Source organism: Oreochromis aureus, linkage group 9 (assembly GCF_013358895.1).
Source record: "Oreochromis aureus strain Israel breed Guangdong linkage group 9, ZZ_aureus, whole genome shotgun sequence".
Lineage (NCBI taxonomy): Eukaryota > Metazoa > Chordata > Actinopteri > Cichliformes > Cichlidae > Oreochromis > Oreochromis aureus.
Window position 1 is genome coordinate 2715230 of NC_052950.1, and position 27670 is coordinate 2742899.

Genomic DNA, 27670 nt, shown 5'->3' on the forward strand with positions numbered 1-27670 from the left:
CTCTAACCTGGAGGCTGGTTCCAAAGGGAAAGGTCCTGAGAAATGAAGGCTTTGTGTCCATTCTACTTTGGTGTGACAGAATTCACTTTACGACATTTTTAACCTTCTGCTGATATACTGGAGTTGCTACCAGTGAGTCACTCAAAAAGCTCTATGACTGTTGGTGCCATTGGCCCAGGACCCACCAAAAATAACTGCCAGGAAAAGCCCACTGGAGCCTGCTTTCCATTTTTACACATCTATTATTCAAAATGCAGTGTCTCTTCCCCGTGCTCTCATCTCTGTAATCACTGAGGAGCTGCCAGGAACACATACGAGCCACTGGATTGTGTCAGAAGAACTTTAAGAGGGATTTTATATGCTTGAAGTCCAAACAATCAACCAAATTTAAATACCCAGAGAAGCATAAAAGCAGGAAACCAAATCTAACTGTGAAGCAGGACTGTGCCAAAAGTCTCGTGTTACAATATTATGTCAGAGAGCTAAAAGTCCTGAATGTGGAGGAAAGGTCACACGGTCATTTGCACATGTGAATGATCTTTACTGTTTTCAGGACATTAGATCATGAGTTCATTCCTCTACGTGCATCTTAATCTATTCTATATTGATTAAAGTTCAGTTTTGTTTTCATTCTGATCATTGTGGCTTACAGCTCATGAAATCCAGTACCTTAAATCATTATAATATTTCTTTTCAAATGTGAGTAAATTACTGTTGAAACTCTGTAAGTACTGTGTGTTCATGCAGTTGACTCTGTTATGTTTCTGTGGTCTGATGAGGGTGCAGCACAAAGTGGTTTACACAACAGACTGAATAACATGTTCTGTGATTGGCTGCAAACTGGACACATTTGTAGCTATTGGGACTGAACAAACTGCTCTCCATCCATTTTTTTCCCACTTCGCCTATTCAGGTTGCAATTTTTCTGAAAATGCTCTGACTAAGTTTAAGGATGTAATTCATCCACTGTTATCATCTTTGATTGTGCTAAAACAGAGCAGAGCAGCTACATGAACGCTACTCCCACAGAGGTCGATTATCTTATTAATTTTACTTCTTCACTGCATACGACTCTGGATGCTGTAGCTCATCTGAAAAGGAAAGCCTCAAATCAGAAGTACTTAAATCCCTGATATAATTCACACACACATTAAAGCAGACAACATGTAAGCTGGAGAAGAAATGGCATCTAACTCATTTAGAAGATCATCATTCAGCCTGGAAAAATAGTTTACTGCTTTATAAAAAGTAACAAAAGCCACCTGTAAAGCTGGAGCATCTTACTATTTATCACTGATTGAAGAAAAAAGTCTTCAGCACTGTAGCCAGGCTGACAACATGTCAGAGCTCTGTTGAGCCAACCATCCCTTTAATGTTCACCAGTAATGACTTCATGACTCCAGAAGTGTATTGTCATGTACGGCGCAGTGGTTACACAGAGCAATGACATTCTTACTGTGCAGGTTCCCTTCACACAAGTACAAAAAGAAAGTAATAAATAAGGAAAACAGTGCTCTGTTGCACTTTTAGCTTATTGTGGCTGTAATCAGAATTTAAAGTAGTTGCAACACTGTTACAATAATAATATATACAAGTATGCAATATTAAAGTGTGTGTGTGAAGATATGTTTAAAAAATGCAAATTCACAGTTATGGATAGTTCCAATTGGACAGTGAGTCAGTGATTCAGCAGCCTGATGGACAGAAACTGTTGTTTAATCTGGCTGTCCCTGCTTTCACACTCCTGTAGAGTCTGCCAGATGGCAGGAGTGTGAACAGTGTGTGCTGTGGGTGGATGCGGTCCTTGATGATATTGTGTGCCCTTTTCCTGACCCGAGTGCTGTAAATGTCCTGAGTGGGGCCGTTCCCGTACCACACTCTGATGGAGTTTGTCAGGATACGCTCCACTGTGGATCTGTAGAAGTTTGGAGGTTAATCCAAATTTTCATTGTTGATCCTTCATGATGATCTGCCATGTGTTATGGGTCCAGGTGAGATTCTCACTGATGTGGGTGCCGAGGCATTAAAGAAAAACTTTAACCATTGGAGAAAAAAATTATTCATAATCATCTCAGAGACGTAATATTATCTACAGCTACTTTCAGTACCACTGATATTCATTTAGACTCTTTTTCTAAAAAACTAACGTGTCTTTTAGACCCCATTCCTACAAAGCTGCTCAAAGAAGTCCTGCCATTAATTAATGCTTCAGTCTTAAATATGATCAACCTATCTGTAATAATCGGCTATGTACCACAGGCCTGTAGTTAAACCTTTACTTACAAAGCCATCCCTAGACCCAACTGTCTGAGCTAATTCTCCAACCTTCCTACAGTAGTTGTCAAACAGCTAACTGATCATCTGAGGAATGGTTTATTTGAAGTGTTTTAATGAGGTCACAGTACAGAAACAGCTTTAGAGAAGGTTACATTACATTATATAGGTTTCCCTTAGGCCAGGGGTGTCAAACGTGCATGTGGCCCATGATACAATTATATCAGGGATATGGTATGTTTGTATGTGGGAGCTGAATCTTAAACCCTGCTGAGAATCCATGGAGAGTCCTTGGAATCGTTAGTCTGCTTGCCCATTGATTCTGCTTATAGTTTCTTGCATTTGTCCTTTAGTGCAATAAAAATAAAAGCAAAGTGCAAACTGCATGCAGGACAGAAACAGCTGTATTATGCTTCTAACACTCTTGCTGTTTGCAAGCACCTGCACAGACAGCATGCCAACGCTAAACTAGCCAAGGACCCCAAGTGACAAACATTTGACTACACAACATGCAATTAATCTGCACAAATGTAGTATCTTTGATATGCTGCTTACTAATGGTGTTAACTCTTAAAGTGGAGCTAGTGAGAACCCAATGAGAATCGATAGGTAATAACAAATAATAATTTGTTGCTTATAATTCTTTATTATCAGGATGTCCTAAAAACTCCCTGAAAAGCCTTCAGCTGATCCAAAATGCTGCAGCAAGAGTCCTGACAGGGACTAGAAAGAGAGAGCAGATTTCTCCTGTTTTGGCTTCCCTTCATTGGCTTCCTGTTAAATCCAGAATTGAATTCAAAATCCTGCTCCTCACATACAAGGTCTTAAATAATCAGGCCCCATCTTATCTTAATGACCTTGTAGTACCATATCACCCTATTAGAGCACTTCGCTCTCACACTGCAGGCCTACTTGTTGTTCCTAGAGTATTTAAAAGTCGAATGGGAGGGAGAGCCTTCAGTTTTCAGGCCCCTCTTCTGTGGAACCAGCTTCCAGTTTGGATTCAGGAGACAGACACTATCTCTACTTTCAAGATTAGGCTTCAAACTTTCCTTTTTGCTAAAGCATATAGTTAGGGCTGGACCAGGTGACCCTGAATCCTCCCTTAGTTGTGCTGCAATAGACGTAGGCTGCCGGGGATTCCCATGATGCATTGAGTTTTTCCTTTCCAGTCACCTTTCTCACTCACTATGTGTTAATAGACCTCTCTGCATCGAATCATATCTGTTATTAATCTCTGGCTCTCTTCCACAGCATGTCTTTATCCTGTCTTCCTTCTCTCACCCCAACCGGTCGCAGCAGATGGCCCCGCCCTCCCTGAGCCTGGTTCTGCCGGAGGTTTCTTCCTGTTAAAGGGAGTTTTTCCTTCCCACTGTCGCCAAAGTGCTTGCTCATAGGGGGTCATATGATTGTTGGGTTTTTCTCTGTATTTATTATTGTGCGATCTACTGTACAATATAAAGCGCCTTGAGGCGACTTTTGTTGTGATTTGGCGCTATATAAATAAAACTGAATTGAATTGAACAATAATGGAATCGGAAGAGCTAAATTCTTGTCAATTCCCATCCTGAAGACAGCAAGTGTAGTGGTACATTCCAGGTACTCAGAGAGATGGAGCAGCCGGATTTAGGTGCAAGCGTGCCAGGGAAAAGTGAAGAAACAAGGGAAAGCATAAAGTGAGCAGCATCTGGCTGCATTTCAGTGATATTCGAGACGCCAAAGCTGAGGGCAGAATTTATAAAATTAGGAGCTGACTAAAGTGACACCCATTTTTATTTATCAGCCATTTTCCATTGTGGAAGATGGAAAATTTCAAACCTGTCCCGGCCTTAAACTCCATGTTTGTTTTCCCTCGTACATGCATAGAAACAAGGTTTTTATGAAAACACTGAACAAAAAATTTCTTTGAAAAAGACTAAAATCTACAGTATTGAGTGTTACATAAAATAAAGTAGATACAAAGTGTCTTTGAATAGCAGAGATGCAGAGATGTCTGCATGTACCACAAAGCCATGGCTCAGTGTCGAGCTATCTAATTGAGTCTCACAGGCCTGAATGTGCGCTCGAAGCCATTTTTAATTATTAACTGCTCACCAAACACAAGCAGAAGCTGAAATTTTGGACTTTTAACTGTATTTTCTTAAGTTTTACTGCTTTTCCTACAGATAAAAACCTCCCTTATGGCCAGTCATACTACACAAAGTAATTAAGAAATTACAAATTAACCTGTTGAACCCCAATGCCCTCGGTACCAGAGGTTCTCTACTATAGAAATTTCAGTTTCTTTATGTCTACAGTTAAAAAAACAAAACAAAACTGGACAGTCTGAGCAATGAGCGACAGTTTACACATTTCTTACAATGTAACTCCAAAGAGTCGCGCTGACAGATTTCTCTCTTTGTCACAGCATCTTTTTTTTTTTTTAATCATGTAGAAAAACAATATGTAAATTCTTTACTCTGACAGAAAGGAGAATGTCACTGGTGCAGCCCACTTAAGGTCAAAGTGGACTGTATGTGACTCGCAGTGTAAAATAAGTTTGACAGCCCTGTCTCATGCAGTATCATTACAAGGCATAGCATACATGTTCACTGCTATGCAGATGACACGCAGCTCTATCTGTCCATGAAGCCACATAACACACACCAATTAGTTAAACTGCAGGAATGTCTTAAAGACATAAAGACCTGGATGGCCGCTAACTTTCTGCTTCTTAATTCAGATCAAACTGAGGTTATTGTACTCGGCCCTGAAAATCTTAGAAATATGGTATCTAACCAGATTCTTACTCTGGATGGCATTACCTTGGCCTCCAGTAACACTGTGAGGAACCTTGGAGTCATTTTTGACCAGGACATGTCCTTTAACGCACATATTAAACAAATATGTAAGACTGCTTTCTTTCATTTGTGCAACATCTCTAAAATTAGAAATATCCTGTCTCAGAGTGACGCTGAAAAACTAGTTCATGCATTTATTACTTCCAGGCTGGACTACTGTAATTCTTTACTATCAAGTGTTTTTGTCTCAGTTTGGAAATATGTTCAGTAATCTACTGGTTTAACGTTTCATCTTCATTTACTGATATTCACTGAGGATCATTTCTGTACAATGAAATAAATACAACATGGCTTTAGCAAGAACCCAGAAGAACAGCACCGTCCCTGCTGACCAGGACATTCTCCTGTGTGGCATGTATCTAATTCAAGATGTTTCACAGCATCTGAAAAACATTTAATTACTTTGTTAAGCAAGTAAATCAAATCAAATCAAATCAATTTATTTATATAGCACTTTTCACAGGATAAAAACCACAAAGTGCTTCACAGTAATATAAAACAGAAATACATAAAATACATTAATAATCAAACATACAGCACAAATCTAATTAAAAGCCAATCTAAATAAATGAGTCTTAAGCTGCTTTTTAAAAGAATAAATACAATCAAGACAACGTAAAGATGGAGGGAGAGCATTCCACAACCTGGGGGCCACCGCTCTAAAAGATCTATCACCTCTAGTCTTAAAACGAGTTCGTCGGACTACCAACAGCCTTTGATTAGAAGATCTCAGGCTGCGAGAGGGAGTGTGGGATTCTAAAAGATCGGAAATGTAGGCAGGGGCATCACAATTCAAAGCTTTAAAAGTCAGTACCAAGATTTTAAAATGAATTCTAAAATGTACTGGAAGCCAGTGTAATGAACGTAACACTGGTGTAATGTGCTCTCTCTTTCGTGTCTTGGTTAAAAGCCTTGCAGCAGCATTCTGGACTAACTGGAGACGGTCAAGATTCCTTTTGCTCAAACAAAGAAAAAGGCTGTTACAATAATCTAAGCGAGATGAAATAAAAGCATGAATAACCATTTCTAACTCAGATTTAGGCAGCAAAGTTCGCAGTTTGGAGATGTTTCTTAGCTGAAAAAGGCAATTCCTAATCAACTGGCGAGAGTGTTGTTCTAGGGACATGGCAGAATCAAAGATCACACCAAGGTATCTGAGGCTCAGGTGAACAGATGAGCCAAGAGAACCAAGATGCTGTTTGATTAGAGATATCTGGTTGTCGGGGGCAATAATTAATGTTTCTGACTTCTCAGAGTTCAACTGTAAGTAGTTGTCACCAAGCCACTGTTCAATGGAAGCTAAACAATTAATTAAAGAGGACAGTTTATGGACTTCCATCGGCTTAAAAGAGCAATAGAGCTGAATATCATCAGCATAGAAGTGATAAGACACCTCAGGGAACTGCCTAATTATAAGTCCTAGAGGTAACATGTACAAAAGAAAAAGAATAGGACCCAGAACTGAACCCTGCGGTACCCCACATGTCAGATCCTTAGAATGTGACATAAACCGATTCGCAAAAACACTAAAAGATCTGTTGGAGAGGTACGACCGAAACCACTCCAGAGCAAGACCGGAGACACCGACTATGTCCCGGAGCCTGTTAATCAGGATGGTATGGTCAATGGTGTCAAAGGCAGATGTCAAATCCAACAAAACCATGACTGAGGATGCTCCGGAGTCAGCTGCCATCATAATGTCACTAGAGACTTTAAGTAATGCGGTTTCTGTTGAGTGCCTTTTACGGAAACCTGACTGAAATTTGTCATAAATTTCATGTTTTTCTAAAAAAGTGGTAAGTTGATCTGCAACTACTTTTTCCAGAATTTTTGATAATAATGGAAGCTTAGAGATAGGCCTATAATTCTTAAGCTGAGTTGGATCCAAACTGCTCTTTTTTAATATTGGCTCAACAACAGCATGCTTACAAAACCTAGGAACCACACCTGTTAAAAGAGAGGCATTGCATATCTCTACAATAGAGGGGCCAATGACAGAGAGAGCATTTTTGAAAAGCCCAGCAGGTAGAATGTCATTTGCACAAGTGGTAATTTTCATAATTTTCATAAAGTAACAGAGAAATTCAATTAAATGTTTGTTAATTACATAGAAGACAGTGAACTTTACTTATTTCAGTGGTTGGTTACGATAAACTGTACGATTCATTCCTACTTTGTGGGACTGATGTGTGTTACCTCACAGCTGAAAGGAATCATGAGACAATGAAATGTTTCAAATGCAGTTAGCTGCTACTGACCTGTGCAAATCATACTGCGCTCTCAAAATGAGACCATGTGACATAAATTATTCGGCTAAAATCGGCTTTGAAGAATGAAGGGTACAGTATTCCTCCTGGAGCAGCTTCGTCTGCAGTGTTAGCAACGTGAGTCACTGACCTATATTTGTCATATGCACAAGCTGAGGGAAGCTGGCAGCAGCCGGGAAAAGAGACAAGAAAATGGGAGTCGGGAGGAACGTGGGGATGAGCTCAGTGTGTGGAGGTGGTTCACCGTCAAACATGGATGACTCCTGCATGCATTGTGCTTCCTTAATTCATTCACCCAGCATGTTATATTTAATAGGCATCATCAAAGGAAGAGGGAAGTGTTCACAGCTCCGATTAGTCTTTTTACTTTTAATCAGCAAACACTAATCACAGCTTGTTTGAATACACTCTGTGCAGACCGGTGTAAAACTGAGCAGGGCTCAGCAGATCCAGGAGACCCAGAGCAGGGGAGAATGTGGTACCTCATTCACCTTGCAGTAGTGCACACAGAAGCATATAGACCCATCTTAACTATGTACTGTGTGACTCTTCCATCATTCCCATCTCCAGCATGGCAGCTGATTCCTTCTGAAGTATTTATCTTTCATGTCCAGGTAATCTGTATGGCTGTGAATGCACCGTCACACCTGGGGGAGTTTCAAAGCTGTATGCTGTGTGAGTGTGGTGTGACTGGGCAGGGGGTCATCTGCAAATGCTGTTGAAACATCTACTGTCTAGGCTGGTGTGGGAAGGTTTTTCACAACAGGGTGAGGCAGGAATGATGAATTTGGTGCCTCAGGCCTCAGCTCATGTCTCTGTCCACCAAACTCTGCATCCTTCCATGTTGTAGGAGGTTCCAGCACTTCCAACACTCCTGCCTATGAGTGGAAACCAGTGCCCATAGCTGCTCTGGGACCTGAGGAGCGACAGCAGACACGATGGTCTTACTGTATGTGCTAGGTTGTGGCTCCATGATGATGATGATGGTCCAGGTGAAGCAAAGAATCTGCTTCTTCACAGGCAGTCCGTCCACACACAGCTGTCACATTCACAGTCACATTTCTCTCTAATGTTCCCGCCTGCAGCCGGTTGGCCACCGTGTCTCTGAGCCTCTGGACATAAGAGAGGACAGTGTTTAATCATATCTTTTCATATCTTAATTAAAACAGAACATAATATTGTCTGATAATAGATGTTTGTATCCAAACATCAGTGTTGTTAAAGCTAAACAATGCACTCTTCCAGGTCTCTGAAACATTAATTAAGGATTAATCATCCATTTATAGATTCTAAATAGGTCTGCAGTTTGAAGTGTGTAGGCACTTATGAGGGTGTACCTGGTCAAAAGTGAACCAAAAATGGTGGAAAGGCATGAAATATGAAGAGTGTGTAAGTGTTGTCCTGGTCCTGGCTCTGGTGACCCAGTGTTTATGTTTTTGATGATTAATATTCTGTGATGAATGTTTTCCATGGTGCAGTTCTTTTGTATTTTGTGATTTCTTCTTCCTTCGTGTGTCACGTCTCGTCGAGTTACGTTTTCATGTCTGTGCTTGCTCAGTTCCAGCCCCTGCTCTGCGTCTCTGTGTTTGTCTTGTGTTTCCTGTTGTATTTACTTCCTGTTCTGGTGTTAGTGTGTTCAGGTCAGCTGACACAGCATACCTGCAGACTGTTGTTTGTGAGTTTGTGTGCTTAATATTGGAATTTTCAATTCTTTCTTATTATGTCTTGATAAGAAAAATCTCAGCAGAGCAACATTAGATACTCAAATTTCCAGCCCAATAATAGAATAGAATAGAATAGAATTCAACTTTATTGTCATTGCACATGTCACAGGTACAGGGCAACGAAATGCAGTTTGCATCCATCCAGAAGTGCTTTAGCCGTGATATAGATATATTACAATATATATTATCAATAATAGAGATGTGTAAGTATATTACAGAAATGGGTCTATTATGGTATGTTATAATGTACACGGTGTGAAGTATGTTATGAATATTCTATAACTATAAGTATGTACAGGCTGTAGTGAGTACAAGCTATGTACAGGCTATGAACAGGATATAAATATGAAATAAAAACTATACAGAAATCTGAGATATACAGTTATACAGAAATGCGAACTATGTAAGTTATAAACAGTTGTAGGATTAAAAATTATCGTATGTACAGAATGATTATTTACACAGTAGTGGTAAAGTGCTAGTGGTTGTGGGTGTGTGTATGTTCAGTCCATGTGTTAACGTGGGTCAGATGTCAGGAGGCAGAGTTCAGGAGTCTGACAACTGTGGGGAAGAAGCTGTTCCAGTACCTGGTGGTCTTAGTCCGGAGGCTCCTGTAGCGCCTCCCAGAGGGCAGGAGGGTGAAGAGTCCATGTGATGGGTGACTGGGGTCTCTGATGATTTTCCCAGCCCTTTTCAGACACCGCTTCCTGTAGATGTCCTTTATGGCAGGAAGTGGTGCTCCGGCGATGCGCTGGGCAGTTTTCACGACCCTCTGCAACGCCTTCCGGTCCGAGGCAGAGCACTTCCCGTACCAGACTGTTATACAGTTGGTCAGGATGCTCTCGATGGTGCAGCGGTAGAAGTTCACCAGGATGTCTGAGGACAGGTGGTTCTTCCTCAGAGTCCTCAAGAAGAAGAGGCGCTGGTGAGCCTTCTTGACCAGCTTGGAGCAGTTGGTCGTCCAGATGAGATCCTCAGAGATGTGGACTCCCAGGAACTTGAAGCTGCTCACACGCTCCACAGCCGTCCCCTTAATGTGGATGGGTGGATGTGGGTCAGCATTCCTCCTGTAGTCCACGATGAGCTCCTTAGTCTTCTCGGTGTTAAGCAGCAGGTTGTTTGTGTCGCACCACTCAGCCAGACGATCCACCTCCTCCCTGTAGGCGGTCTCATCGTTGTCACTGATGAGGCCAATCACCGTGGTGTCATCTGCAAACTTAATGATGGTGTTGGAACCATCAGCAGGTCTGCAGTCGTGGGTGAAGAGGGAGTAGAGGAAAGGGCTCATCACACAGCCTTGTGGTACACCGGTGTTCATTGTGATGGTAGATGAGCAGTGGTTATCCAGCCGGACATGTTGGGGGCGGTTGGTCAGGAAGTCCAGTAACCATTTGCAGATGAGGGAACTGATGCCCAGGTCTGTCAGTTTCCTGATGAGTTGTGAGGGTGGATTGTATTGAATGCTGAACTGAAGTCTATAAACAGCATTCTGGCGTAGGTGTTGTTGTTGTCCAGGTGTGAGAGGACAGAGTGCAGTGCGATGGAGACTGCATCCTCTGTGCTCCTGTTCTGGCGGTATGCGAATTGGTGGGGGTCCAGGGTGGGGGGAAGACAGGATTTGAAGTGTGCTAGGACCAGCTGCTCTAAGCACTTAGTGATGATGGGGGTGAGGGCTACTGGGCGGTAGTCATTGAGGCTAGATGGGTTGGAGTTTTTGGGTATCGGGACGATGGAGGTGGATTTGAAGCAGGCCGGTACCACAGCGTGGGCCAAGGACAGGTTGAATATGTCTGTGAGCACTCCTGCAAGCTCCCAGAACACGCTCTGAGAACACGCCCGGGATGCCATCAGGACCTGCAGCCTTGTGGACATTGATCCTGCTCAGCACCGCTCCTACATCGGTGGGGGAGAGAGTCAGAGGTTGGTGGTCTGGCGTCATGTCTGTTTTGGTTTTGGTTGTGGGGTTCCCTCGCTCAAAACGAGCGTAAAAGTTGTTGAGCTTGTTGAGGAAGGAGACATCAGAGGATGTGGGGGAGGGTTTGGTGGTCCTGTAGTCTGTGATGGTCTGGAGTCCTTGCCACATGCGTCGGGGGTTGGAGTTGGAGAAGTGTTCTTCTACCTTCTTTTTGTAATGGTGTTTGGCTTTTTGATGCCCTTCTTTAGATTAGCCCTGGCTGTACTGTAGGCGTGTGCATCTCCTGACCTAAAGGCGGTGTTGCGGGCCTTCAGGAGGAGACGAACATCCCGGTTCATCCAAGGCTTCTGGTTGGGGTACATGGTGATCCGTTTCTGGGTGGTGACACTGTCTGTGGTTTCGGAGATGTAATCCAGTACAGATGAGGCGTACTGGTCCAGGTCTGTGTGGGTGAACATATTCCAGTCTGTGTTTTAAATCTGTCCTGGAGCACTGCGTCTGTCCCTCTGGCCACACTTTAATTGTCCTCACAGCAGGTTTCACACGTTGGATGAGTGGTGAATACCGAGGTGTGAGGAACAGGGAGAGATGGTCCGATTGTCCAATGTGGGGGACAATAACATTGTCCCCCACAACAATAATAAGACAAGCCTGTTAATGACTTGTAATGGCTCATTCATCTGTTTTTATTTTGCACCTTCTTTTATGATGGTAACAGTCTTGTTATTTTATTAAAGAACATGTCAAAAATGAATGAATGTCATTCCAACTGCAAACAGGGAGAACTGCTTTGCTTTCTGCAAAGAAAAATATATACACATCATCTGAAACCTGGCGAGAGTAGTGTGAGGCTTGGGTGTGCCATGCTGCCAGTAGCACTGGGATACTGGTGTTTATGGATGATACAGGACAGAAGCAGCTGGATTGATTCACGCTATTTGCTCAAATCCAGCTAAATGCAGTCAGACTGACTCGGTGGCGTTTCATAAAACAGAAGGACAGTCGCCTGAAAGAAAACTAAAAACACCGATGATGCAGAAGTCTCAAAAACAATATCAAATATGGTACTTCATATTCTTATAGTTTTTCTTCTTTGTAAAACCCACTGCTCATCTGCAACAGACTTATTCCTATCTGTGAATGCTCACATGCTGCCTCATGGTTCATATCTAGATTAGAAAAGCCTAAACTTAGACTGTTTAAATATGTTGGGTTTGCAGACCTTGCTTCTTAGCACAGGGTCATGGTTTTGTGAAGCACAAACACACTTGTTGTGTGAGCCAGTGTGTGGTTGGGCCATGCTGGGCATGTAGGAGATGTTATGTTACTGGGCACTGCCAGTCTGACTGGTGAAGAATGTCAAAGGAAAGTATGATCCATAAACGTCCTCTCAGCTTCACAGTTCTGCTACCTTAGTGCTAAGAACATCATATAATTGATGTTATCTTAAGACCTTGAGCTAGCCTTAACACATGTGAACACCTGGTTGTCACTGTGTTTGTTGGGATGTAATAAGAGCAATTAAGTCCACGTGCCATCTTGCATAACCGTCCATTCCATCCTGACCTTTCTGTGTTGTTGTTCTTACTATGAAATGAAATGTTAATGTGCTCATTGACCCAAGGGTTCATATGGGCATTTGCAGCTTTGACTGGCTGTTTAGCTATTGATTGACAATCTGCTGTTTATGACTTTGAGCTAACGCCTCATTTTCTCTGTCTGCTCATGTTGTGTCTGTGTGTAGCTGCCCATCCTGGTCTCATCTGTGGTGAGTCTGTACTTCCTGGAGTGGACGGATGTGTTCAAGCCAGTGAAGTCTGGCTTCAACTGTCATGACCGCAGCCTAAGCCTGCCCTACATTGACCCCAACCACGAGGTCATCCCCTTCCTGATGTTGCTCAGCCTGGCCTTTGCTGGACCTGCCATCACAGTAAGGCTTCACACTTCACAGTGAGACAATGCTATGACAACAGCCTTATTTTAAGTCTTGAAACAGTGCAAAATAGCCTTTAGCAGTCATTATGGATGCGCTCCTTTCTTAGATTTTATAGTATAAACATAAAACCATTATAAAATGCAAATTAGAAATAAGGGGTAGAGATCTGCATTTTTTCCTCAGGGTGTCCGTCATCTTTGTCACGAATCAAATTACCAGAAAACCTCTGAGAAAACTGTCAAAGCTAATAGGCAGTGGGACAACTCAAGAGCAGGACTCAGGAGATCACAGCTCAGTGCATTTATTTACAGTGAAGTGATAAATGTACAACAGTTACAATGCAATACGACTGTATTTATGCAGCACAAAGACCAGAGGTACACCAAAGTGCTCCTCAATAATACAATAGTAGGAAATAAAATTAAAAATACATAAAATAAAAATCACATAAGGATGCGAAGTGCGAAATACACTACCAAATGAAACAGAGCACTAATTAATCGCCAATGCTAAGTTAAATAAATAAGTTATTGATTGTAATTTAAAAGATTGAATAAATTCAGACACGGGAATATCAACTGGAAGATTATTCCAGTAATACAATAATATAAGTTAAGATTGCATATAGGTGCGACTGGAAAATACAATAAATACTACCTGATAAAAGCACTAACTAGTGTCAGAGTCAGGGCGGTGTCAGTTCAGAGGGAGGAGGTGGATGCAGGTCTGGAGTTCATGTGTGTGAGAGTCCACAGGGACAGAGCAGGAGAGACTTCAGCATCCTGACAGGCTGATGGACGAAGCTGTCTCTCAGTCTGCTGGTTCTAGCCCGGAGGCTCTGGAGTAGCAGGAGCACGGTTTTAACTAACCGATTAGCCTCGATGATCCAGTGAAGACGAAGTAGTGGCTTCTTGTTGAGATCATCAGGTGGGTGATTAGAGCAGGTGTGTTCAGGCAGAGACGGGAACCTGTGATGAGTCCCGCCCACAAACACAGACAAACAAACAAGCACAAGGAGACAAGGAAGAAGAGAACGTCATGAGGGAGCATGAGAAAAACAGGGTGAGGACATCTAACAAAGCTGAAGTCACAGAAAACTAAGAACTAAAGTCACAAATAACAATACAATAAAAATCATCTTAAAATAACAAGAAGTTCAGGGAAATGCAGAACAACACTATTAACAGAAAACAAACTAATACAGAATACATACAATTTTACAGAATGAAAGTTTGAAGTTACTTTAAACTTTCTGCAAGCTTTATTTCCTGGCTGGAATTTTATTTCTCGCATTTTTGTCGCATGTATTGCAATCCTCAGATTTTTCTCTTAACTGAAATGATGTTTTCCAATTGAGGGTTGTTTCTACGTCCTCAGTAATTTACATCAGCTCACTGACTGCAGTTGTTAGTCAATAAGAATCAATCGAGACGTTTTGGAAACAAGTTTGCTTTGATCAGATTTTCCCCCCAACATTTATCTTTCATTAAAGTTCTACAAATAAAAAAGTGAGCCTCAAACTCAACATTCTGTCATTACTGAACTAAATGCTATGGAAATGCATGCAGACCCAGCAGACAGCTTTTAAAAAACCCACTGCAGCAGCTGCAGTTTTTGCTTCTTCCCAGGCTGCTGGAGATTCTGCTCACACAATGAGAAACATGGATTAAGTCAAAGTAACAAACTAGAATTGAACTCATTTTACCATAAAGCTTAAGGGGTTGGCAGCAGCTCTAACAGGAGGGACATCCAAGGCACTTAAATGCTCAGCAGTGGTGAAAGGCACAGTGATGGAAGACGGGGAAGTCTGTCTCTGACATGACTGACATGACTGACAACAGCCATGTGAGATGTGCACAGAGAGCTGAGTTTGTCCTAATGCTGGTGAGACACCTGTATTGCAGGCTTCTGTCTGGGTTTCAGATTCTCAGCTTTAGGGAAAACACTTTTCATCTCTTTGTTCTCTCTGCCAAAAATGACTTTGCATATGCCTTTAGAAGCAGCATCTCCATGAGCAAAGGGCAGTTCTGCATTTTTGAAAATCTTATCATAATGTTGCAGGTCAAAGGGGGAGAAAGAACTTTTAATATCTACAGAATTTCATGCAGTGAAGATTATGGTTACATTAAGATTTTTGGGGGTAAGATTTATGGGCAGGGATAGCTCAACAGGTAGAGTGGTCGCCCCATGATCGTGAAGGATCAGGGTTCGAATCCACTGAACGACTACCCTGAGGTACCCCTAAGCAAGGTACTGTCCCTGCACACTGCTCCCCGGGCGCCTGCTTAGTGGCTGCCCACTGCTTCATTGAGTGAATGGGTCAAATGCAGAGAAAAACAAGTAATTTCCCCACGGGGATCAATAAAGTATACATTATTATTATTGTGGAATTTGGCGTAATCAGTCTTTGGCCATCCGACTTGCTTCCACTAATTACACCAGGTTCAGGTTCAGTACTCCTGACATACAGAGATCATTTCATATGAGACTCCTGTGACAAAAATGTTTCCTGATCCATTTATGTAAATGTTACCACACTTGTAAGGAACAAGGATTTGAGGGTTGAGCATCAGAATTCATGATGTGACATGCACCCATCAAAAAAACACCAAATCTCCTCTGCCAACCACAAACAGCTGATACTGTCACTGACTCTTGTTTTGAGCTTCTCGTACTCCAGGATGTGACTGCTGCATGGTGAGCAGCACCTGTGAGCATGGACCCTGCCACAGCACTCGGCTCCAAGCATGCTGTGTTTGACTGATATGGATAGGTCCAGCTGCTGTTCTGTAAAACCAAGTTGCAGCATTATTTGAAGTGAGCCTTAGTCCCATCTCCAGGTCGAGTTCCATATAAAGGGGGATGTCAAAGATAGACCATGAAGTAGGCCGTTCTGTGGTGCAAACTTTCTGATACTGTTCACCATCTCTCTCTCCACTCTGCCAAGTCGACCCAGACAACAAAGCTAGTTACCTGTGTATGGTTTATCCACACGATACTGATGCCCCTGTTTGTTAAATTCATAAACTGGGCTCCCCGTGTGCACATGAACATCGTGCTTTCAAAAGATAAAAAGTGGTTTCCAAACTTTGAGCAAAGTTTGGGGGTCTGTTTAAGTGTCTGTGTGTGTGTCAGCAAAGAGTTTACAACGTTAGTTTGCAAACTGACTCGTGAAAAAAGAAAATGTGGGAAAGCTAATAGTGTACCACAGTGTGTCCTGTGTCGATACACTCAGCTATCAGAAATTTATTTACTTACACCATATAGTCCAAAGTATTTGCTCATCTGCCTTCACACTCATATGAACTTGAGTGACATCCCATTCCTAATCTACAGGGTTTAATCTGATGTCTTTCACCCCTTTGCAGCTATAACAGCCTCAACCTTTCTGGAAGACTTTACACAAGCTTGAGGGTGCTTATGGGAATTTTTGACTAATCATTCAGAACTGAAATCAAACACTGATGTTGAAGGCTCACAGTCGCCACTCTAATCCAGTCGAATGATGTTTTATTGGGTTGAGGTCAGGACTCAAGTTCTTCCACACCAGGCTCATCATCCATGTCTTTATGGATGATATGCAATAGTTTGTAGTCATGTTGGAAAAGGAAGGGACCATCCCCAAATTGTTCTTGGTAAAATGTCTTGGTATGCTGAAGCATCAGGAGTTCCTTTCACTCAAACTAAGTGAAAGTTTTAACTAAACAACAACCCCTCCTGATAATCCCCCTTCACCAAACTTTACACTTGTCACATTGCATTGATTAGCAAATTTACAATTAGATGGCGTGGTAATGTTTGTGTTTTTATCACATCTTTGTCTGACATTTCAAACAAACTGACACGGGCACACAGATCACTTTCCTGAGCTCTATTAATAACTGCCACCATATCAAGTGAAAAAAATACAACATGCTTTTTTTGACATAAATATTGGCACAATAAGTGGTGTAAAGTGTTTAATATAAAATACTGAATGACAGTGTTTGAATGGGTGAGTACAGCTTATAGTGTAAAATGACTGAATTGCCAGTAAGTGCAGAAAAGTTCTGTATATAAATATCAGTGCCATAATATTTAGACACAGTCGTGTGAATCTGATGTAGAAACCTGGTTTGGATAAATTTACTTCTATGAATCTCTGAGTCTTTGTCTTGGCTGCTTTCACAGTAGGTTTTATAGAGTTTTAATATCATCACTGTAAAAAGCATAAAACATAAAGCGCCTTGGATAGTAATTCAAAAATATGCAAACATAAATTCCTGTAAGAAAAATTGCCAGAGACAAATGTGGTGCACATTTGTCTCTGGTTTAGGGTCATGTGTCCAGGGTCAGTTTTGATAATATGCACATCAGTGGAGCCCCCCCTCTGCCTTCCCCTTTCTCCTCTGCACCTGTCCAACACTAAATAATCACTAAACATTTATTTTTCCATCCTTCTGGTTCTGCAGAGATGTGTGATCCCATGCAGAGTGCGTTTGTGTGTTAGCTACGTGGCTGTGTTTATCCAAGAGCTTTGAGTGGAATCCAAAGAACAAGCTGTGGAACATTGCTCCTATAAAGCAGCCACTTCCTCTTCATGTTCTCAAACTGACTGATGATGTCAAAACCACTTTGGCAGAGATTTATAGTCAGGATTTTCTGACTCCATAAGTCTCTGTGAGCAGACATAACAGGTGAGCTGTTGTGTTGACAGATAATGATTGGAGAGGCCATCCTGTTTTGCTGTCTGTCTCGGAGAAAGCTCGGCGGTGGTGCTGAGGCTAACATCAACGCAGCTGGCTGCAACTTCAATTCCTTCATACGCAGAGCCGTCCGATTTGTTGGTAGGTTGATTTTTTTTTTAAACTACACACTTACTCATGTTGCATAAAGGCAGTCCATGGTAGCTGGTTAAGAATTTGAGTAACTTTGCGGTGGCACTTTTCTCCTTATGAGAGCTCAACATGGGAATTTTACAAGACTCCCCAATTCATTCATATACATGGCGTTTTTTTATTCTATACCATCATGTGCTTTATAACTATTTTACTCACACTCTCGGTACATTGGGAGCAAATAGGGTTCTGTTTCTTGCCCAAGGGTACTTGGGCATGCCGACTGAAGCAGCGAGGGATCAAACCATCAAACTTCTGATTAGCAGACCTGCTCTACCCTCTCTGAGCCACAGCCACCTCTAATCTGCTAACAGTGAAATTACTATTATCTGAATGGATTCATGCTTTTTGTTTTGCTTTATTAACATTGGATGTTACATGCTGTATTAAAACTGATTCAGTCTCTAAAGTCGATGCATTCATCCACAGTGATAAACCAAAATCATATAATTCCAACATTACCAGCAATACCCAAAGGTAACGGACACAACTCTGATAAATCTCAATCACAATAACTGTCCAAGCCTATAAAATATAATATTTCTAAAAACCATGTTGACTCTATTTGAACTGCATCTCATTCCTGTGAGCTGCCATGCTGTTGCTGAGAAACACACTGATTAAATCCTCTCCAGGATTGTTTGTTTTTAAACCATTTTTGGGAAAACTGGTCATTACTACATGGGAAATGATCTGGCTGCATCCTCTTTATAAATTAGCACATCATCCACATTACAGTGTCACAATATGTGCTTCACTTAATAAATCCAACCACATAAATACTCACACACACACACAAAGAAAATATAATACAACGCTTCACTGTAATTTTATGCCAAAGTTGTTTGTCGACTGTGTAGTTAATTTGAGCCATCAAAACACTGATTATTCATCATTATATTACCTTCCTTCATTGTTGCTATTATTAATTGTTGGACCATTCTAATGACGTTGAGAGCAACCTTTGAAAAACTGAACTGAGTTAAACTGAACTCAGGGGACTGGATTGTGAAGTGATGCAGCGTCAGACTACGCCGCGATACATTATTTTGTCTAAATAATACAACACTACAATTATAACTAAACATTGTAAAATCTGATATTCTGACTCTTTTTCCTCTTGGTAAGCACATATCTCACCGTCTATCCTCAGGAGTTCATGCGTTCGGTCTTTGTGCCACGGCCCTCATCACAGACGTCCTCCAACTGATGACTGGATACCCAACACCATATTTCCTAACTGTGTGTAAACCCAATTACACCACCCTAAATGTCAGCTGTGAACAGAACCCATACATAATGGAAGATATTTGCTCAGGGAGTGACCCTGCAGCAATCAACCAGGGCAGGTAAGGAAAGAAAAACCACTCGATATGCTTCACTTTACACCAAAAGACTCGTGGATTCTGAACACTTTCACACAAAAGACACACAAATTAAGGGTGGAGCAGTTTAGTAGTCAAGAAAAATCATTTAACGTGATTCTTTGTGATGCTTTATATCACTAGCTATAAAGTACATTAGCACTCTTAGAGCGGAATATAGGACAACTGTCAAAGCAGACAAAAAAGGCTATTTTATTGTTAATATCATTATTATTATTATTATTATTATTATTATTATTATTATTATTATTATTATGAAGTATATAACATAAAGAACAGAGCAGGGATAGATTAGAAAACTTACAAGACAGAGTTGGTAAGAAAAATAATAGCAGCAGGACTGTGAGTGTGTGCAGTGAGTTTCTATTCAGTCCAGGTTTAATGCAATTATGCAGAGAATTATGACAATAATGATAATAATAGTTAAAGCAACATTAACCCAATATTATCACCATCACCACCAATAATCCTAATCAATAACTATGACCAACTATGAACAATAATAACAGTGACAATATAAATCCCAAAATGACTTACTTACCTGGATGACTGAGCATGCATCAAGACAGATAATGACAATGATAACAATAATACCATTATAAGAAAAATATAGGGAATAACTCAATGGCATGCATCACTAATGCTGCTAAAGTATGCTGGAGGGATGATGACGCTTCTTCAGAAGCTGGACACTGATGCCTGGAAAAGCAGGAAGCAACTAAGTAGGTCATTAGAAGAAGAAACAAACTACTGGAGAGACAAAGATGATCAGGGAGCCAGAAAGAGACAAGATGAGAAAATTAAAGAGAATGAGGGAAGGAAAACAGCCTAATTGCACATCAGGGAGGGAGAGAGTGTATGAAACAAGTGAATTCAATACACATTACTGAAAACATTAATGAAAACAGGAAAAAAGAACAAAGGGGAAAACACAGATGAGTCAAATGAGGAATTCAGTTTGGATTTCATTTCTGCTGTGCTCATAGCAACACAGGCATAGTCACCACTCTGAAAGACTTTTATCATTTGGCTCTTTTACATCAACAGTGTGGATTATGGGGGGGGCATGAAAATGAGAACAGCAGGTATTGGTGAAGGGGGGCTTTTATAGCCTGAGGCCGGAGGGGGTGTGAAGGAGGAGTGGTCCCGCTCCTGAAATTCAGGTTATATCTCCACTTAAATCAAACGATTTAACACAAGTTTTGCACAAACTGTTTAGACGTATCGTCATGTCAATACATGTCACATATTTCAGGGACTCAAAATCAAATGTAAAACTTCAGGACTTTCTTTTCCTTACGAAACTCTAGGGCTGTTTTTGCAATATGAATATGACTGAAACTGACAAGAAAGTACGAGCCTGTACACTTCAGAACTCATCCTGCTACTTCTATCAGCAGTCACATCATCAAGAAACATTACTGAAACAGTTCCACTGGGTACCACACATGCCCATGCCATAATGCTGTGGTATATTTCAGATCATGAGGTGTTCTTTTCCATCTCTATACTTTTCTCTTACCGTCCTTTTAGTACAAGTTAAACTTGATTTCACAAACCCAAAGAAGTTTTCTCGACTGAGTAGGTCATGTTGTGTGGTCATCCTGGTCTTTTGGTGTTGCTGAGCTGGCCGGTGCATTCTTTTTTTTAACAATGTACCATGTTCTGCCTTTTATAAATTACTCTGGATTATACAGTTTTGCAAACTGCCCTAGAGCTCCCTCTAGTGGCTAAATGCACTGGTTTGAATATCTATCAAATAGACTCCAGTTTGTTCATGTAAATGGTTAATCTTCATGAACGGAAGGTTTTGTGTTCGTTTTTCCTTCCTACTGTCACCAAGCGCTTGCTCATTGGGGGTCGTCTGATTGTTGAGGTTTTCTCTCTGTCGTAGAAAAAATAAGAACAGTCTCCTTAAGTGCCTTGAGGAAACTATTGTTGTGATTTCAGACCATAAATACTACTAAGATGTAACACATTTTTTATGATGCAGTTGTGTCAAATATAATGCTAAACTAATATCACTTTAAATTCTCAAAGTGAGACTGTTATTTTGAAATTTAACCATTTCTACCCCTCAAGAAATGCTTGACCTAAATTGTCGTGCTTGATAGAACATCTGCAACAATATGTTGCATTAGATGCTGATTGTTGTTGCACTTGCAAGACAGGAACACCAGGAAATTGTGCTCAATATAAACAGCAGCTGGGGTGGAGCTGGAACCAACATACACTTGGAAATGTTGCAGTGTCACCCTAAAATACATCACTTACACCATAAGCATAGGCATCCACTTCTAACTTGAAAGCACAAGCAAAATGAGGCTTTGGATAGGTCAAATGAGTCCTGGCATTCAGAGGTCCACACAAAGCGGGTGCCAGGGCTTGACAAATCAGTCAAAGAAACAACCACAGTGGCGAAACTACGATATCATCTAAGTAAACCTGTAAACCAGATAATACTGTATTTCAACCCATATGCCATTACAGTATACTGTAGGAAGTGGTCTAGTGTCACAAAAGCAGAGATATCAAATGCATGATGTGAAAGGGGCAGCTGCCAGTAACCTTTTAGTAGATCTAGTTTTGAGACAAATTTAGCTGACCCACTCTATCCACGCAGTCATCCACGCGTGGGAGTGGAAAGGAATCAGGTTTGGTAATGCAGTTCACTTTGGGGCAACCATTACAGAAGCATGGGGTTTGGTTAGCCTTTGGCAGCAAAAGTGAAACCATTTTGCGAGAGTCCCAAAAGGTTGAATCTGTTCATCTGGACGTTTTCAGTGGGACAAACGTTTCGTCACTTCTTCAGTCTCAGCTGACTGCAGGTTTCTCCAACATTAGAAACAGTACATTTGCACAATGACTGAAACTCGCACCACTGAAAGAACAGAATAGAATAAGATAAAATAGAATAAAGTACTATACAAAATAGAATAAAATACTTTGTTATATTAGGGAAATTGCACTTGGTAATATTGCACATAGGACGAAAGTTACCACTGTGTATTGGATGTATGTGTGTGTATCTGTCAGACCATGTTGTAGAGTCTGACAGCAGTTGGAAGGAAAGACCTGCGAAATCTCTCCGTCCCACACCGTGGGTGCCGCAGTCTCCCACTGAAGGAGCTGCTCAGTGCTGTCACAGTCTCATGCATGGGGTGGGGGATGTTGTCCAACAGGGATGACAGCTTAGCCACCATTCTCCTGTCACTCGCCACCTCCACTGGGTCCAGAGGGCATCCCAGAACAGAGCTGACCCTTCTGATCAGCCTGTTCAGTCTCTTCCTGTCCCCAGCACAGATGTTGCCACCCCAGCAGACCACACCATGAAATATGGCCACCACAGAGTCATTGAAGGTCTTCAGGAGTGGGCCCTTCACTCCAAAAGACCTGAGTCTCCGCAGCAGGTACAGCCTGCTCTGCCCTTTCCTGTAGAGGGCGTCTGAATTATGAGTCCAGTCCAGTTTATTGTTCAGAAAAACACCAAGGTACCTGTAGCTGTCCACAGCATCAATGTCCATACCTTGAATGTTTAGTCATTACAGTGGAGGATGTTTGTGCCTGTGGAAGTCTACCACCAGCTCCTTGGTTTTATTGGTGTTGATCTGGAGGTAGTTCTGCTGGCACCAGTCCACAAAGCCTTGGGTTAGTTTTCATCAGTGATGAGGCCGACTATTGCAGAGTTGTCAGAGAATTTCTGGAGGAAGCACTGGATGGAGTTGTGGGAGAACTCTGCAGTGTAGATGGTGAAGAGGAACCGTTCCCTGTGGGGCCCTCGTACTGCAGACAACCCTGAGTTCTCACATACTGTGGTCGATCGGTGAGGTAGTCCAGTTCCCATGTAGTGAGGAGATGGTCCACTCCTGTGTTCTCCAGCTTGTCCTTCAGGACTGTGGGAAGAATGGTGTTGAAGGAACTGGAGAAATCAAAGAACATGATTCTCACAGTGCTCCCAGCGGTCTCCAGGTGAGCGAGGGAACGATGTAGGAGGTGAATGACTGCATCATCCGCTCCAGTGCCAGGCTGGTAGTCATGGTACTCATGGCCATTGATCAGTGGGCTTTGATCAATGAGCTTTGATCAGTGGTTGTTGATCAATGGTCATGACAATATGCATATTAATGATCAGGGTACTGACCTCAAAACCCATTGTTCTTTCAATGGGCTGGTTTCAGTCATTGTGCACATATACTGTTTATAAGTGGGGGAAACCTGCAGTCAGCTGAGACTGAGGAAGTCACCTGGACATAGCTGGACTGGCCATCGGGCATACTGGGCATTTGCCCGGTGTGCCAATGGTGATTTTTCGTTTTTATGGGCCAATGTTTTTTTTGTTTGTTTTTTTTGTAATGGTATAAACAATGAAAGGTGGTGGATTGGCCAATTGGTCATGATCGACTCTGGGTTGGACCAATTACAGCCGATGAGGTCGAACTTTAAAGTTCCGTATTTAGGTGTAAAGGAACGCGATTTGTCCCGAACTTCAGCAAAAATAAATTAAAAAAAGACACAAAGCTGGAGTTATTCTGTGTCTTTACGTTGCAGCTGCCTCTTCTCTCATTCTCTCCCCTCCCTCTCCTGTTGATACTTCAATCATGAAACTGATCAATGATCAGCTGATCGGCTTTTCTGTCCTAAGTCCCGTCTCGTTTGTTTATCGCCCACTTTGCGCCAGAAAGACGAAACCAGCGTATGTCGCGCTAAACAACAGCAGCACGTTTAAGCTTGATCAGCTTTTGTTATAATTTATTTAATATAGGGTGACCAACTGTCCTCTTTCCCCCGGACATGTCCACTTTTCACGTTCTTTCCGGAGCGTCCGGGGGGATTTTTGAGATTAATGAAAATGTTCGGGTTTTCCCATAGAGGACCCATATGTGAAATGTCATCCCCGAGCTGCTGCTTTGTGAGTGGTTGTTCTGCGCTCACAGATGGGACAGACAGCGCACAGCAGCACGCCTGGTGATGTTTAAAAGATGCCAAAGCACGACTGTAGCTTTTCAGACGAACTGCAAAAGAAATTTCCTTCGTACCGTCCCGTGTACTGGTAATTTTTCTTATGCAGATGAGGCCTTATTTATGTACCATTATTTCATTCCATTGGTTTTTAAGTTATTTCTTTGCCCTTGTTGACATGTAAAAGCCTATATCATATTTTTTATTTCACCATTCATTAACCGCACAGAGAAGGCCTTGTTTAAATATGTTAACATTTTCTTTCAGCAAACAGTATTATTAAAGTTCTTCATGACTGGGCCAAGTGTCCTCTTTTATGGAAATCAAAATATGGTCACCCTAATTCAATATTACTTTCTAGTATCAGCTGACGTTTGCTGGAGCCACAGCCATAAAGGTGCTGGTCAACACACAGTTTCCCTCTCAACAGATATCCAAACCGATATCTGGTGAGAGGGAAACATGAAACCAGGAGATGTCCTTACTGAACCATCAGAGCTGAACAGGTGATGGAGAAACAAGTTTACCTTTTAGTTGACATGAATGAGTTGAAGGGAAGTTATGAACTGTTTCTGAGAGACCAATAACACCGGGATCCTTTGTAGCTGACAGCTGGTAACTGTGCAGGGGCGGGTCTAGCAAAGTTTTGCCAGGGGGCCAGGTAGGGCATTAACAGGGAAAGGGGGGCACAAAGACATACTTTTCTTTCTTATTCTCATGTAAAATGTCTAGCTTTTAATAAATGCAACCGAATCTTACAACCAAAGTGGTCATCTGATGTAAACTATATAAAAATCCATTATTGTATATAGTAAATATTAAGTCTAATATATGCCCTAATAAGCTATAGTACTTTTTCTTTTGAGAAGGTACCATGTGTGCAGTCTGCAATTCTGTTGCAGAAAGATGTTGAATCTATTTAATTACTGTAGAAAAATAATTGGTTTCTGTGCATTTGTTTTACCCTGGCAATAAATTAAAGTCGATTACGTTGATTAAGCATCATGAGGCGGAGGGTGGGGGGTGGTTCCCTATTTTTTTTGCTGGGAGTTGGCAACCCTGCTAGATGGGTATATGTAATTATTGATTAGGTTGTCTGATATTTCTGGTAAGTACTGTTTAAAATATCAGAATAGGGAGGATGGTGTAGGTTTAAGTTTATTAGATTGATACATATATACCAACAAGACAGTGTACATCACTGTCACAACAGCGTTTGTTTTCATTCAAAGGTTTTATGGCTTTTCCTATAATACCTGATGGGCTGGTCTGTAGTCAAAATGCCCAGGCTGATTTTTTTGTCCCAGTCCAGTCCTGCACCTGGATGAGTGACGAAACGTTTCTCCCACTGAAAACACTGCATCCAGATGAACAGATTCAACCTTTTGGAATTTACTTACCTGGATGATTGAGCATGCATCAAGACACTTTCCAAGAGGTATTCCACCTCTTTCCTGATAACAGCCCACTTCACTTGATTGTCATGGTAGGCATGCTGCTTAATGGACTGCTTAACTTGTAGACGGTACTCTTTTGGCATCACAACCTGAGTGACCACATCATATTCCATTCCAGACACTGAAAACCACTTATGCAGCAAAACACAACAGTCAAAAAGTAAGACACATGTTTGCTTCTGGGGAGCAGACAGGCAGGCAGACAAAGTAGTATCAGATTGCTGAGATTTATTAAGCTGCTATCAGATAAAATGAGACAGTTATTTTGTTTCTTAATCTCAGGAGAAGGGCTAACAGAAGTATCAGGCTCCTTCAACAACGTGTCTGAAATATCCACCACATCACCAGCTGCCGAGCCTGGGCACGAGTAACTGCACATGATGGAAAAACAGGACTCACTGAGCCCAGAGGCGGCAAGAACGCATATATCAGAAGTAGAATTTTCAGTGACTCAGGTGTGGCAGGAAACACCGTTCCCCCAGCCAAATTGTTTCCAAAAATAAGATCAACACCAGCAACTGGCAGCTGTCCCCGTAGGAGAGCTATTCATCTCACTGACTACCAGGATTTATTTGGATTTTCCTCTGCCAGAATGCCAACAGCTCAGAATACACAATAATCAAAAATACAAAACCAGGGAATCTAAAAACATGCCCAAACACAAATCCTTGGGTCTGAGACCCAGGGTTTTGCGTGTGACTGGATAGCAATAAGGTTGTTGGAAAGTGCTATGAACCTATGACAGACCCTTGCATTTGGGGCACACAGAGTTCTAAAAATAACATTGTGCTCTTAGCATAAAAACAGTCTTTACTGTGTCTTTGACAGCTTTCCCTTCGGTCTTGTTTCAGGAACAGGATGAATAGATGTATTCCTGCAGTAGTTCTGCATGAGGGTTTTGTTAACCTATTTTAACAGCAGAGGCTATGCTATTTTTTTCACTAAAGCCCAAATTCTATTGTCTGCCTTACCTTTAATTGGTTTTTTTTTTAGACTTTTCATCTGATTTAGTGCTCAGTACATTTGTAAATTATTTCACCTTACTAAGTAAAGGAATGCAAACTGGTTGCCTTAAAAAGTCAACTGCTTCAGAAATCCATCAAGATAAAAAAAAAAAAAATAGGTCCGTTCTCCTAAAACAGTCACATATATAATAAAGATACACTATAAATTCTAGTACTATGGTGAGTTAATGGTAAATGGCCTGTATTTGTATAGCGCTTTACACATTCAGTCATCCACCCATTCACACACTGGTGATGGCAGCTACATTGTAGCCACAGCCACCCTGGGGTGCACTGACAGAGGCGAGGCTGCCGGACACTGGCGCCACCGGGCCCTCTGACCACCACCAGTAGGCAACGGGTGAAGTGTCTTGCCCAAGGACACAACGACCAAGACTGTCCAAGCCGGGGCTCGAACCGGCAACCTTCCGATTACAAGGCAAACTCCCAACTCTTGAGCCACGATCGTCTCCAGTTAATGTCTTGTTGACTCCTGGCATACAGCTTGATGTAGAGGAGGTGGCTAACGAGTGTGTTGTAACTTTATTGCAATCTATTTGATTTGATAACAGCATTTTTGGGTTATTTTGTAAGAATTTTTTTTTTTTTTTTTTGCCATCAACAGATTTATTGAGAGCTGTTTATTATTGATTTAAATTTCTGCCAAGAAAGAGCATTTTATGCATATTATTAGAAAACTGCATTTCCCAGAATCCATCTCTATTTGCAGTAGAGATGAAAGGTACTCAGGTTTAGCTAGAAAAGGAAAAGTTTCTGGGAAGCCATCATATATCTTGCTCTGATGTCAGTTTTTTGTGTTGTACACCCCTTTTTTGAAGTCTCATATGCAGACTATTGTTCCTGTCCATTTTCTTGGTTAAGTGCATTTGCTACAACAGACTGCACCATTCCACACTTGGTATCCACAGCCAGTCTTGGTAATGATCTGGCTGAGGGGGTTCAGACCTATGCAGAACAGCAGTGGGGACAGTGCATATGACTCCCCCAAAAATGCAGTATTTATGTCATGAG

At 41.6% G+C, this 27670-nt stretch overlaps 1 protein-coding gene across 1 annotated transcript in view; it reads left to right on the forward strand.

Moving 5' to 3' along the window:
* Nucleotides 1-27670, forward strand: part of LOC116334543 (2-lysophosphatidate phosphatase PLPPR4) — a 63319-nt gene that overhangs the window by 27752 nt on the left and 7897 nt on the right. The window contains exons 2-4 of the mRNA XM_039617748.1: nucleotides 12765-12950; nucleotides 17653-17782; nucleotides 18987-19182. Of these exons, the coding sequence (XP_039473682.1) occupies nucleotides 12765-12950; nucleotides 17653-17782; nucleotides 18987-19182 (512 nt within the window). The remainder of the gene's footprint in view (nucleotides 1-12764; nucleotides 12951-17652; nucleotides 17783-18986; nucleotides 19183-27670) is intronic.